This window comes from Salarias fasciatus, chromosome 13 (assembly GCF_902148845.1).
Source record: "Salarias fasciatus chromosome 13, fSalaFa1.1, whole genome shotgun sequence".
Lineage (NCBI taxonomy): Eukaryota > Metazoa > Chordata > Actinopteri > Blenniiformes > Blenniidae > Salarias > Salarias fasciatus.
In genome coordinates this window covers 17,109,612-17,121,846 of record NC_043757.1, presented here as the reverse complement: position 1 = coordinate 17,121,846, position 12,235 = coordinate 17,109,612, and the positions used below count along the sequence as shown (strand labels likewise).

Here is a 12,235-nt window from a genome sequence, read left to right as displayed (position 1 = left end):
TGTCGTCACTTCATCATGTAATAAACTCAGAATATCCCAAAGGCTTCTGCTGATCCTGATACAAAGCAAGTTCTGTTTAATTGTATATTTGAAATAACAATAAGATATCCTAAAATATCATTCCCCATATTTCTTACATAGCATTCTGTGTGTTTCTGAAGGAGAAAAAACACTTAATAGACCATTTTTACAGAAGATTTCACCAGCTTGTGAACTAAAAGGCGAGAAATACAAAGAACTGCAGCAGATAGAACTGAACCGTAACCGGTTACTTCATCTGTTTCCTTTGTGAAAAGTTACCGTTTCGGATGCAAACATCTCCAACGAGACGTCATGTGACTTTCAGTACGGCGTGTGGATGCAGGAGTGAGGACCCAGAGGAAAATTTTACTGCTCAAAGCCTGCTCTTCTACAGCTCAGGAGGCAAATTTGAGATTCTCATGTCAGCCTCATTTTAGTTTCTGTTTTGTCTAAACTTTTTCTCATATGTTTCTCCTAAAATTCACTAGGAGAAATAGGTGAGACAGAAGAATAAGAGGGAGTCATACTTGAGACTTATGGGAGATACCCTGCTAATCTCAATTCTGTGTTTTCAATGGCTCTTTTATTTCTCCTCTGGAAAAGAAAATGAGCAATACTGGAGCTACTAAGGAGCAATACTGGAGCTACTAAGGAGCAATATGTCGCGCGCGCACACACACACACACACACACACACACACACACACACACACACACACACACACACACACACACACACACACACACACACACACACACACACACACACACACACACACACACACACACACACACACACACACACACACACACACACACACACACACACACACACACACACACACACACACACACACACACACACACACACACAAGGATACAGTAAAATACTATATAGTGACTTCAATTATGACATTCTCCTCCCACCTGACTGGATTTATCCTAAACAACACAGATCATCCACTCAATACTGTGATGGGCCTCTCTCTTGACTGCAGGACAGAGAGAAATACATGATCTTTGTACCCACAACCATCAGGCTTTATAATTCTATAGCAAATAACAGATTAGCTGACAGACAAATGAATCCCTTTTGGGATGAATAAAGTCATCTCAAATTTTATTAAAATTCAAAAAGCAGTACTCAACAGTTAATTGCAGTGAATGAGTATTTTCATTATCCAAGTACTGTAGCTGAGATAATGTTAACAATAACATTCAATTTAACAACGTCGACATTTAAAGTTAGAAAAAGCTATTACATCATTGTCATTGTAAAACCTGAACAATAAATGTGCCTCAGTGAAAATGTGTTTTCAAACAATAACATTGCTCTATCAGTGCAGCGTCAGCACAACTTCACACTCGCACAACATTGAACAACTGAAGTCTTGAAGGCACACATGGAGCATCTGCATAGAAGGGATTTTTTGAACATGGTCACTTTAACAAGTGTCTGTATGAGTATGCCACATTGAATACTTCACAGCGTTGTGGCTCTGATGCGGCATTTGTTTATGAAGGCTTTCTTGACCTTACTTTTCTCCACCGGTGTCCAACCATCCAGCGTACCACAGCGCATGATGTAAGCTGCAAGAAGAAAAGAAAGAAAAGAAAGCACAAATTACAAATTGCATAATGCAACTGCAGTTAGCAAGACAGTATTGAGAGCTTGTTAATAATCCCAATATCACAAAACTTAACTATGTCTATGGTTCACACAGGAGGAAATTCAGTAAAACTGTGTGGACACTAAAACACTCACAGCTTTAAATGTAGCTATGTAATACATGGGGTTCCAACACTTCAGAAACTATGCCAAATGTGGCCAGATATGTTGATGAATATGAGAAGGGGCACAAGAAAGAGAAAAACAAACTAGAAATAAAAACTAGAATTAGGACAAATTAATTTCTGAAAATAATGTGTTTATGTTGAAAAAGTTGATGGTTGGATGCGTGTTAAGATGAGGAAGCATTTTTGAAAAACAAAAAAATTATATTAAACTGATTCTCTGTAGCTGAAACTATTAGTTGTCAACTAATAAGGGAAAAAAAATCTGTTTCCAGCTTCTTAAAGGCCCAATATAAAACCCTTGAGCAACTTTAGGTTAGAGGGACTGGAGGGACAAGCTCGGTGTGGACAATACTCTGCACATCGAAGAAGCAGATCAGCATTGTTTTGATGGCTCAGCGGACTTGACGCGCTTTCTTTGGCCGAGGGGATCCATGGTGTTTCCACTGGCTGGACTGCTGTTTGGTCTCTGGATCATACCGCAGCACCACGTCTCGCCCCCGGTGATGACCTTGGACAGCAGCCCGGCGTCGTCCTCCAGCTGCCGTTTGGTCTGCCGGCACACGTCCACGCGAGTCTCCTTCTGCTCCGGTGTGAGCAGGCACCGCACCATTTTGGCGCAGCCCCAAACCCTGGCTTATGATCCTCTGGCAGGAACTCCAGGAGACCCCCATCAGATCAGCACCTCTCCAATGCTCCTGCATCGATTTGCCATCACAGCCGCTTCAATTTCGCCGACAGTTTGGGCTGAGCGGGAGGTGGAGGGTCGTCCTGGTGTGGGCTGATCCTCAATGGACATCTGGTCCTTCTTAAACCTCCCGAACCACTCATAGACCTGAGTCTTCCCCAGAGCATAATCCTTGTAGGCTTGCTGCAACAAGCTCAGTGTTTCTGCTGCTGTTTTCCCCAGCAAAAAGCAAAATTTGATGTTCGTGCGCTGCTCTAGCTTTCCAGTCACTGTCGCCATTTTGAGAAAATCGCAGAGGGGCGCGGTAGTCTGTTACTATAAATAGCACGTGACAGACTTCAGTGTCACTCTGGGATCTGAGATTTCTTACAGATATGCATGAGGCTTACCTGTAGCACATCTGACAGCCAGAAGTCGAAACTCATTATTATTATTAGTATTTTATGACCAAATTCCGGTTTCTTTTGGGTCCGCCCTCGCATGTGTGTAATTCATGACACAATTAAAACAGGGTCAAAAGATATGTTGTGTCTTACCGTTCACTGTCATACATTTTTTTTTCCTCAAAATAAGGTCCCAAGGGATCGGTGGGCGTGACTTTTGCTCTCTATAATGGGTTCCCACACAATTACTAATGATTTTCCACAACTTTTCCATAACATTTCCATAAATAGATAACTACCAAATGAGCAGTGTACTTACTTAGAATCCCACTGACTTTGAACTTCTCCAGGACTGTCTTCCCATCTGGCACCTTTCCGTGTTTCCCAAACGCCACAGTATTTCGGCACTCCTCTGCAGTAAAGAATTCATCAAAAAGAAGATGGAACAAGCGAAGGCAGTCCTTCTTTGCTTCTGCATGGATTGCAGCCAGGCGGGTAGAGGACAAGAAGAGGCCACTTTCTGGATACAGCTCTTGCTTCTCAGATCTGCTTTTTGGAGCCCCAACACCAGCCTGAGGTTGGATCTGTTCCACTTTGTCCAGAAAGCTTTTGAATGCCTTGAGGTGCTCACCACCTGTGACATAAAAGATGAATTACCATACAGGGAGACAGCAGCAATCAAACTCAAGAAAATGAAGAGAAGAGTTAAAAAAAAAAATAAAGATTTCATGGTGGGCAAAGATTTTTATCAAACTGTTTAAAGCTTATAAGTTTTAACTAAAGAACCAAATAACTCCCTGTGTGTAAAGTAACAAAATTTAGTAGAACTTCACAAATCAGAATTACAATTTAATGTTCCACAATTGATGACAGATGATTATTGTCCACATTGTTTGTGTTACAACTCATTTTACAGTGCATGTGTGTACTGAATAGCAATTGGGTACCTTAGGGAAAACTGCAACAGAGAGACAAAATATACTTACTCAGACCACACAGCACATCCTGTAGTTTGGCCTTCTCCTCCTGTAATTTGTCCACCTCTGCCTTGCATGCCCTGCATGGCTTCCATGATCCGTCTTCTGTCGATTCAGGCGAACTGAAACATGGTTCTCCACATTCTGGAATTGGATCACGCTGGATGATGAAAGTATCTCCAGATGAGCTTGAAGAGGTCTCATGTTCAGAGATACTAGTCTGGCTTTGGTCCCCGAGAACAGCAGGTTTTGGGTGTGTATTGGGACTGTACAACATTTTGAGAAAGCTGTCTTTGGCTGTTGCAGCAGGAGCTGGTGGCTGTCTTTGCTGATCCAAATCCACCAAAACAGGCTGTGGCGACAGGTCTGAAGATGTGGGCAGTGCCGTGTGAGGTTGGTGATGCTTTGGATACTGCGAAAGGCTGGAACGATGTGTGACTGAAGACAGAATGGGTGCATACTGGTGGAACGGCTGGACAGGTGGATGCTGGTAATATGGATGGGTCTGTGGCGTTGCCTGGGAAACCGGAAGCTGGTACTGTGGCCAGGCAGTTACAGGCTGGTGCTGTGGCTGGATAAGTAAAGATGACTCGGTAGGTGGAGGCTGGTCCACTGGCCGGGCAGTTGGAGGCTGGATGACAGCGTGGTCTTCAGTATTTGGGTGATTCTGTGCAGAGGTGGACTGACCTACTTGAGGTAGGGATGGAGGGCTGTAGAATCTTTGGGCAGCTGCATCTCTTTTTTTCATGTCTTTCTTTGCGGCCTTCTTGGCATCCTCTATCTTGTCAGCTGTTCCAACGAAGTCCACTGTGGCATTGTAGAACTTGTTGTCAGACCATTTTGCAAATACTTCTTCCCCTGGCTTCAGATCCCTAAATCCAGTGATGGGTTTCTCATCTTTGCTTAGTACATCACAGACATTAAAAATCTTTGCTGTGTATCCATCTTCAAAGGTCAAAAATACAAAAAGTCCTGTAAAAGAACACAGAGTAAATAATGGAGATTTGAGTAAACCAGTACAGGACAAAAATCAGTCTTACTTAAACATGCTACTATATCTTCTTGGTCTCTATTCTAATCGTCTACGGCCTTGGGAAAGCTAAAAATGTATGCCTTCACTTTAGCCTTCAACTAGCATTAACTTTATTCTTTTTGCATTTGCTTCACACTTCTTCACTCATGCGACTCTTTTAAATGTTGTATCTGATTTCATCTATGCACTTTCCATTCTATCTTTTCACTTTATTTTTATTCTATTTCATTATTTAATGATTAGGCTTTTTTTATAGATATTTTTTATGCAGCACTTGGTGCTGAAATTCTTTGCTGTAAAGCACTACTTGTACAAAAGGCGCTACACAAAGTAAGTTCACCATTATCATTATCAATGTATAAATCAATGAACTGCTCGGAATAGGGCAGAGAAGAATGGGGTAATGAACTATGTGTAGCTGTGTTGTGGGGAGTATTTTATGTCAATTTTTAGTTTATTATTATGTTGTTAGATGGAAGTATTGTATGAATATTTCAGTATTTTACTGTAGTCACCTGGTCTTACTTTGTCTCAAATTGATTAGTTTTAAATAATGGGTTGCTGCAACAGTTCAGTAAATTATCTATACATTTTAAAGAATCAAATTCTGCAATAAAGTGGCAACAGAGTTTCTGCAGGTCTCAACAATTAGAGACCCATTTGCAATTTCATGCCTATCCTGGAAAAAAGGTAATACATTTTTCTGATGAAAAATTAATTTTATTGAAATAACATTTTTTAAATAATAACTTAATATATTTAAGAATAATTTAATTTGACAGAGTTGTAAAATTCTGTCAGTACAACGTACAGTTTCAAGTGAGGATTACTCTCCCTTTTCTTGACATTTCTTTAAAAAATCCTGTAAATCAATGTTTGTGCCTGAAGCTGCCAATATATTGATAATAATAATTCCAGTGATAAGAGACCAGAAACTCAAAGATTTTAGTTACTATAGTGTTCAAAGTAAGTAACAAATGGCAATCAATTCAAAAATTAGCTAAGCTGTGTAGTAAAATAATAACTCAATTACCATCTGAGTCCTCTTTGGGTGAGCTGGGGTCCAGTTCATAAAAACCCATCTTCTTTGGTGGTTTTCGTGCTCTTTTAGGCATCTCTTTTATAGTGTTTCCTGCCAGGCCATCCATCCTGTTAAATACATAAAAGTACAACACATTTTAATTATTTCAAAAGGTGATTCACTGTCTTATCAAGTTTTATCATGTCATTATAGATCATAATATGGTGGAGCAACTTGTTGATACCTTTGAATACACAGATTGTGTTAATTTAACCATATCAGACAACTCAGGGACTGAAAAATATGGTGCAAAACCCACCGGACAAACCATAATAAGACACGAAGGCCTTAAAGGAACATCATAGTAAAAATTCAGGCTGTGACTTTTGATGTTTGAAGATTTCTGTAAGAACTGCACCCCTGCTTAATTGATAAAATATCTTGCAAAGATGCACCTTCTCAATTCCTTACATCTCCAGTTTATCATGTTAATAGGGTGACCATAATTTTGATTTTCAAAAAAGGACACTCGGCTCTGCCTAGATAGTTAAATGATACTCGAAGTTTACTTAAAGATACCTTATAACTTTAATTTATCCTTTGTATGTATAACTAAAGACAAATTCAGACAGGCTTCTCAGAGGTTATTCAACATGCCTTATTATGCCTAAAATAATCTCTCCTTAACAAGTGTCAGCGGTACAAAAATTAAATTAAAATGAAAATATCTGGAATGAAATAATGGCTTTTCTGTATTAGAATATCATTAACAAAATATCTCCTACTCTCTTTTCAATATAATGTAAAGAATAAAACAGTAGCCGACAGAGATACTACTTTAACAAAGACAATTTTTTTTATTCTGTGTAAATGAAAGCTTTCAGACCCCAGGCACCTTTATATGACATGAAATATATGAGCCAGCTGTGCATACAGTGTACATTTGTACCGACAGGGATGGTAAATTCGGATTTTTTTTTCTAGCAGTAGCAGAGCTGTCCACAAGGCTGCTTCCAGAAGATGAGTCACATTCAACACATTAGGTATTCTGTGCAAATTGACGTTTAGGTGACGTTTGGCCACCTTAATGTTAAGATAGTTGCATGAAGTTAGAGAAAATTGTCTTTAATGGTCTCACTACAATGACACCACAAAGATTTCCAGTCATACCCAATGTATGTAACTCCAAGAGGATCTGCAGCCCGCTGTTTGTAGAAATAATAATCTCAAAGTGCATGTTATTTACATAAAGATGTTACTGCAGAAAGTTAAGTCGTGTATTTTGTTTAGTTAAGTCACAGTCACATGTGGTCCGGGCTTATAGCATAACTAGCTAGCTAGCTTCGCTATCTGCCACGCATGCCGACCAGTTTCTTCAAAAATGTATCTGAACCAACATAAACACTCGCCATCTACATTTTACAAAGTTGTACCCAAATTACGTTTGACAAAGATGTAGCTTACCTCCTTTTTCGTCCTTTGACGGTTTCTTCTTCCTCCATCTGTCCTGTCCGCCAACTCCACGCTGTTCAGTCAACCAACCCGCTTTCAATTAACCAATCAGGATGCAGCATTTGAGACTGATGGCGCTCTCCACCAATGAAATGTTGACGTTGGGGCTGCATCATCTAGAGAGTTCAAGGTTCACAGCTTCTTTGCGCCAAATGCGCTCCTTGATGCAGGACGTAAGGTGAGGTAAGGCTCCTCTGGTGAGTGACGCTACACTTTTTCTAAAAAACAAGTTTACTCAGTAATTTTCTTTATAAGTTTAGTTTTTCTTATCTCTTGAGTTCTATAATGCCTTGTTTTTATTTTTTATATTTATTTCAGTTGACTGAAATTATTTTTTTACACATTAATTATTTCAATATCATATTATTTCCTTTTCATTAATTATAATAAACTATAATACCCCAATGATAAAATGGTGAGAACGATAAGTTGGTGATTATGATATGCCAGTAAGAGTGTGTGCATTTAAAAATGGGAAATAAGCATACCCACCAGCTTATGAATGTCACTGTGATCATTTTTGTTATGATTATTATTTAGTCAACTTTATTTTAATCAATCTTTTTTAATAGGAAAGGTTGCACATGTGTATATTTACTCAATTTCTGTAACCCTATTTATTCACAATAAATTGCATATCATATTTTGTGCAGCACTATATGCAAACTCCTAAATGTATGAACTATCTGTGCATTTTTTTCTGTCATCCTGCAGCTCCATTTCTGACATCAGTCAAACAGGAATATTGCTCTTCAATAGAAGTTTCAGATGGTAGTGAGGTGAGTCTTTATTACACCACCCAGTAAAACACAACCTTCACAGTCACTAACATCAACACTCACTCCGCTCATATGTGTGTTTGTATGTATAGTTTGTATATGTAATTTGCATATATAATTTTCAAGTGCTTTTTTTCTACTGTTGAAATTATTTCAGGTAAACAGTTGGGCATACTTGAAAATGGCATACAGGCACAACTCACATTGGAGGAGATATATGAAGAGCAACAAAATACTTGCAAATAATTGCAAAAGATACAGAAGAAATGTATAAAAAAAGATGTGTAGTAATCTCCTCGATTCCGTTCTCTTTATACATCCATCCTTTTGACACTGAAGTACATTTAATGTAATATCAGATAAAAGTTCTGTTCAAGTACTATTCATACGTGTAGGTTTTCATTTTATCAAGGCATATTTTAACATGGTTCCTTTTATTTAATTATGATTTTTGGGTATTTTATAAAAAACTGGTCAGCTGTTATGTTCTTCTTTCAGCTACATTGCTTCTAACAACATTTCTCAATAATTTTATATATACAACAATTAAATTTGGTTTGAAATGACAGTATGATAAGATTGCTTTTATATGTAGGGTTAACAAAATATTAAGAGCATGCCTGAGCATAACCCAGTACAGTTCAGCAGCACCAGAAAATACAAAGTAATTACAAAGTAAATTATCACTTCTCTCAAACAGATTCAATAAAATATTAACATCTTAATACACACGAAGGGAGGATTTATAGCAGCATTTCCCATATACTGCATTAGTTTTACCCAGGTATGCCTAATAAAATTGCACATGATTGTTATTTTTTTTTCTCTCTGTTTTCAGCAGGACACAGAAGGACTGGAGAACAGAGGTAAAAAATGTGCAAAAATGTAAACAGCTAACTCTGTTAGACATGTAGGAAATTGCATGATGCAAAGCTTTAAATGGAAAGAAAGAAAGAAAAGCAAATGTATCCAATAAATCACTAACCTCATTTGATGTGTCAAGGTTTTACTTGCAGCTCAGGTGACTATAACACTTCAATAGTGTTGTAATTAGTAATGTGTTTAGCAGAAGTATAATGAAAAATAAACGTGTTGCTTTTCAACTTCAGCTGTAAATGACTCATTGTTTTAAGAAAACAAATTTTCTAACATTTTGCCAAATATGTTTCAACTTATTTTTCTAGAATCAACAAACTCAAGGTCAGATGACTGCTGCACTGAGCAAGAGACCAGTTCCACTAATCTGGAAGCTGATGTCGCTGCTGACGTGGAAGACTCTTCCATCACAAGTTTGTGTGACCTCCATAACGCAAACCATACATCCCAGTGCTATGGACATACAAGTGAGATGCACCACTCTGGACTGGAATCAGAGCCTGAACAGCCTTTTCACATAGATACATTTGTTGATTACCTACCTGAATCTGTTGAAGACGGAACTTTAGATGAAAATGTGTTATTTGATGATGACCTGTCATTTGAGGACGGTTTAGAGGTAAACCAAGATGAGGGAACAGAACCCAAAAGCTCTGCAAACACTGTAGATCATCCACTTTACAGAAATGCACCAATTTCTGTTGCAGAGAGTCTTCCGACACCGGTAATGGTCAGAGGTTTTGGCAGTTAAACTTTAATCAGCTGGAATATATTTTCTTTGTTCTAAAGCAGGGGTGGGGAATCCTGGTCCTGGAGGGCCGCAAACCTGCATGTTTTCCATGTCTCCCTGCTTCAACACACCTGAATCGAATCAAGATTCATGGCCAAGTCCAGCAGAAAGCCAGATAACGAGCCTCATTGCAATCAGCTGTGTTGAAGCAGGGAGACATGGAAAACATGCAGGTTTGCGGCCCTCCAGGACCAGGGTTCCCCACCCCTGTTCTAAAGGCTACATTGTTGGATGCTAATATAGTTTCATGAACTTGACAGACTGTTATAACTGCAATGTTCCATGTACATGTGTTAATATTGTTATATTATTAATTTGAGATGTCCAGTGAAACAGATTGTTATGTTTTTTGTTGGCATTTAGTAAAATGAAATTTCCGCAATGCAAATATCCAAAGTGTGGCATTCTGTTTACTTTTTTGGTAGTTATTTTCCTAACTATATTCACACTGCTATTGGAGGCAATGGTCGTAACAAATAAAAAGATCTTTATTCTGATATTGTACTTTGTTGAAATAGTGACTTTATTGCTCTCAAGTTCGCAAGTAATTGCTGTTGTTTTTATTTTACAATGTGTTTTAAGTCGTTCATAAAAAATTAATTATGTATCATGGAATATTAAAATTATTCATAGAACATTTAATTACTGTAAAAGTAGGTCTTTGTAGCCTACAAGCATAAATTTTCAATCAATTCATTCTGCATACAGTAATACTTAATCAAAAAAAAATATGCGGATTACAATAAAGTCAACATGATTCAAAACAACCAAACGTTGATCTGAGTCTGAGAATTCAATGAGCGCTTGTAGAGATCTCTCCATTTGTTCTGTCTGAGCTTATTATGAGATGCATGAACTGAAGCTAGGATGAGAATAGATTGAGTTTATAGAGAGAGCTCTCTGATTTCTCTGCCTTGAGATCACAAAGAGACACAAAGGTTGAGAAACTCTGAGAATTATATCAGAGCTTGTTGAGATCTCTTCTGAAACTTTAAAGGAGACTTAACTGAGATTTAGTGCATCTTATTGCTCTGGAGACAGAAATGAGACACAGGAGACATAAACCTTAGTCTCAGTTTGGTGTCACACAGATCTCAAAGTTGTCTAGGAGAAGTAACTGAAACATTTTTGAGATCTCTTTTTGAATTTTCTTTTCCTCTGGGGAGTGACAGCTCCCACACACACACTCACACCCTGGTTTGTCAGGCAGACACCTGTTCAAACAGGGAGTGTTAATGAACGGTTTGTGTCCCACACGCTTGCATGCATGCATGTATGCACTACAATACATGTGATCTTTAATAACCTGTCGCTGGACTTGTTTTTCAATCCATGCATGTATTATGTGTGTGAATTAAGTGCACCGTCTTTTCCTCTACATGTCAATGAGGTGAAGCTTTAACAATGTGATAGAACTGCAAAAGTTATCAAAAGTTACTTGAAGGTGATTTTTGCTGTCATTTCTGCCTTTATGTCTGGTGGGCTGAACGCTCAGTCCGTCAGAGTGTGAACAAGACTCCATACTCAAAATCTCTGCAGTCTGAAGGGAGTGAAGTATTTCTTCTGAGGGATGTGCAACTTACAGACACGTGTGTACCTGCAGGCTGTTCCTCTCAGCGATGCTTTTAATAGAAATTGAAAGCTGGGAAAGTCCCACTTCCTATGGAAAAAAAAAATCCATCTGGACCTGGCGAAACTGGGAGATTTCCACTGAGAAAGTGGGAGTTTAGAAGTCAGTTAAGTGGTCTAAATGGCAGTCAGAAAATTTACTATTTTTACTCAACACTGGTCTAATAAACCGAAATATAGAAATTTCTGTAACTATTTATGTAAACACTCCAACCATCTCAAAACAGCTCAATTTGCCAACGCGATGCACAAATACAACAGAGCAGTCACACACAGCTAGAACAAAATAATTTACTGTCGTAATTTATCACCTGAGATAAATACACAAGCATAAAAGAGCGGATGGAGTTACACCCTTTACATTGTCAGCCGTAATTACTCTCATGTGTTTACGCACTGGGTGTGTGACTGTACTATGTGACCGTGTGGAGCAGTGTCTCATGCCTGCCACAAAACCTGCAGCACTCTCTCCTCTGGGGATAAACACCGTGTCAGGATCATTTTGGCTCGGCTTTATTTAGACAGAAGCGCCCATGCATTTCACCGCTGAAATCCACCATGATGGCATAGTTCAGTTCTGATGCTAACTTGAAACCACAGGTTCACAATATGTTTGAGTACTTTAGAGACTTGGTTGTTGCTGTTCACATAGACTAAGACGTCACACTGGAATAGTGTATATTCATTGATTGTAGACTTTATCTGTGCTCCCAGGTTTTTAAAGCCACAATAA

At 38.6% G+C, this 12,235-nt stretch overlaps 1 protein-coding gene across 1 annotated transcript; it reads right to left on the bottom strand.

Moving 5' to 3' along the window:
* Positions 1-1,373: 1,373 nt before the first annotated feature.
* LOC115399418 (RNA-binding protein 33-like) lies at positions 1,374-7,403 on the bottom strand. The gene is made up of 5 exons (XM_030106752.1): positions 7,381-7,403; positions 5,929-6,044; positions 3,872-4,834; positions 3,205-3,519; positions 1,374-1,610 (listed from the first exon to the last, which is right to left on the bottom strand). Exons 2-5 carry the CDS (start codon positions 6,041-6,043, stop codon positions 1,504-1,506), a joined length of 1,500 nt encoding a protein of 499 aa, XP_029962612.1. The 5' UTR covers position 6,044; positions 7,381-7,403; the 3' UTR covers positions 1,374-1,503.
* Between the last annotated feature and the right edge of the window lie 4,832 nt (positions 7,404-12,235).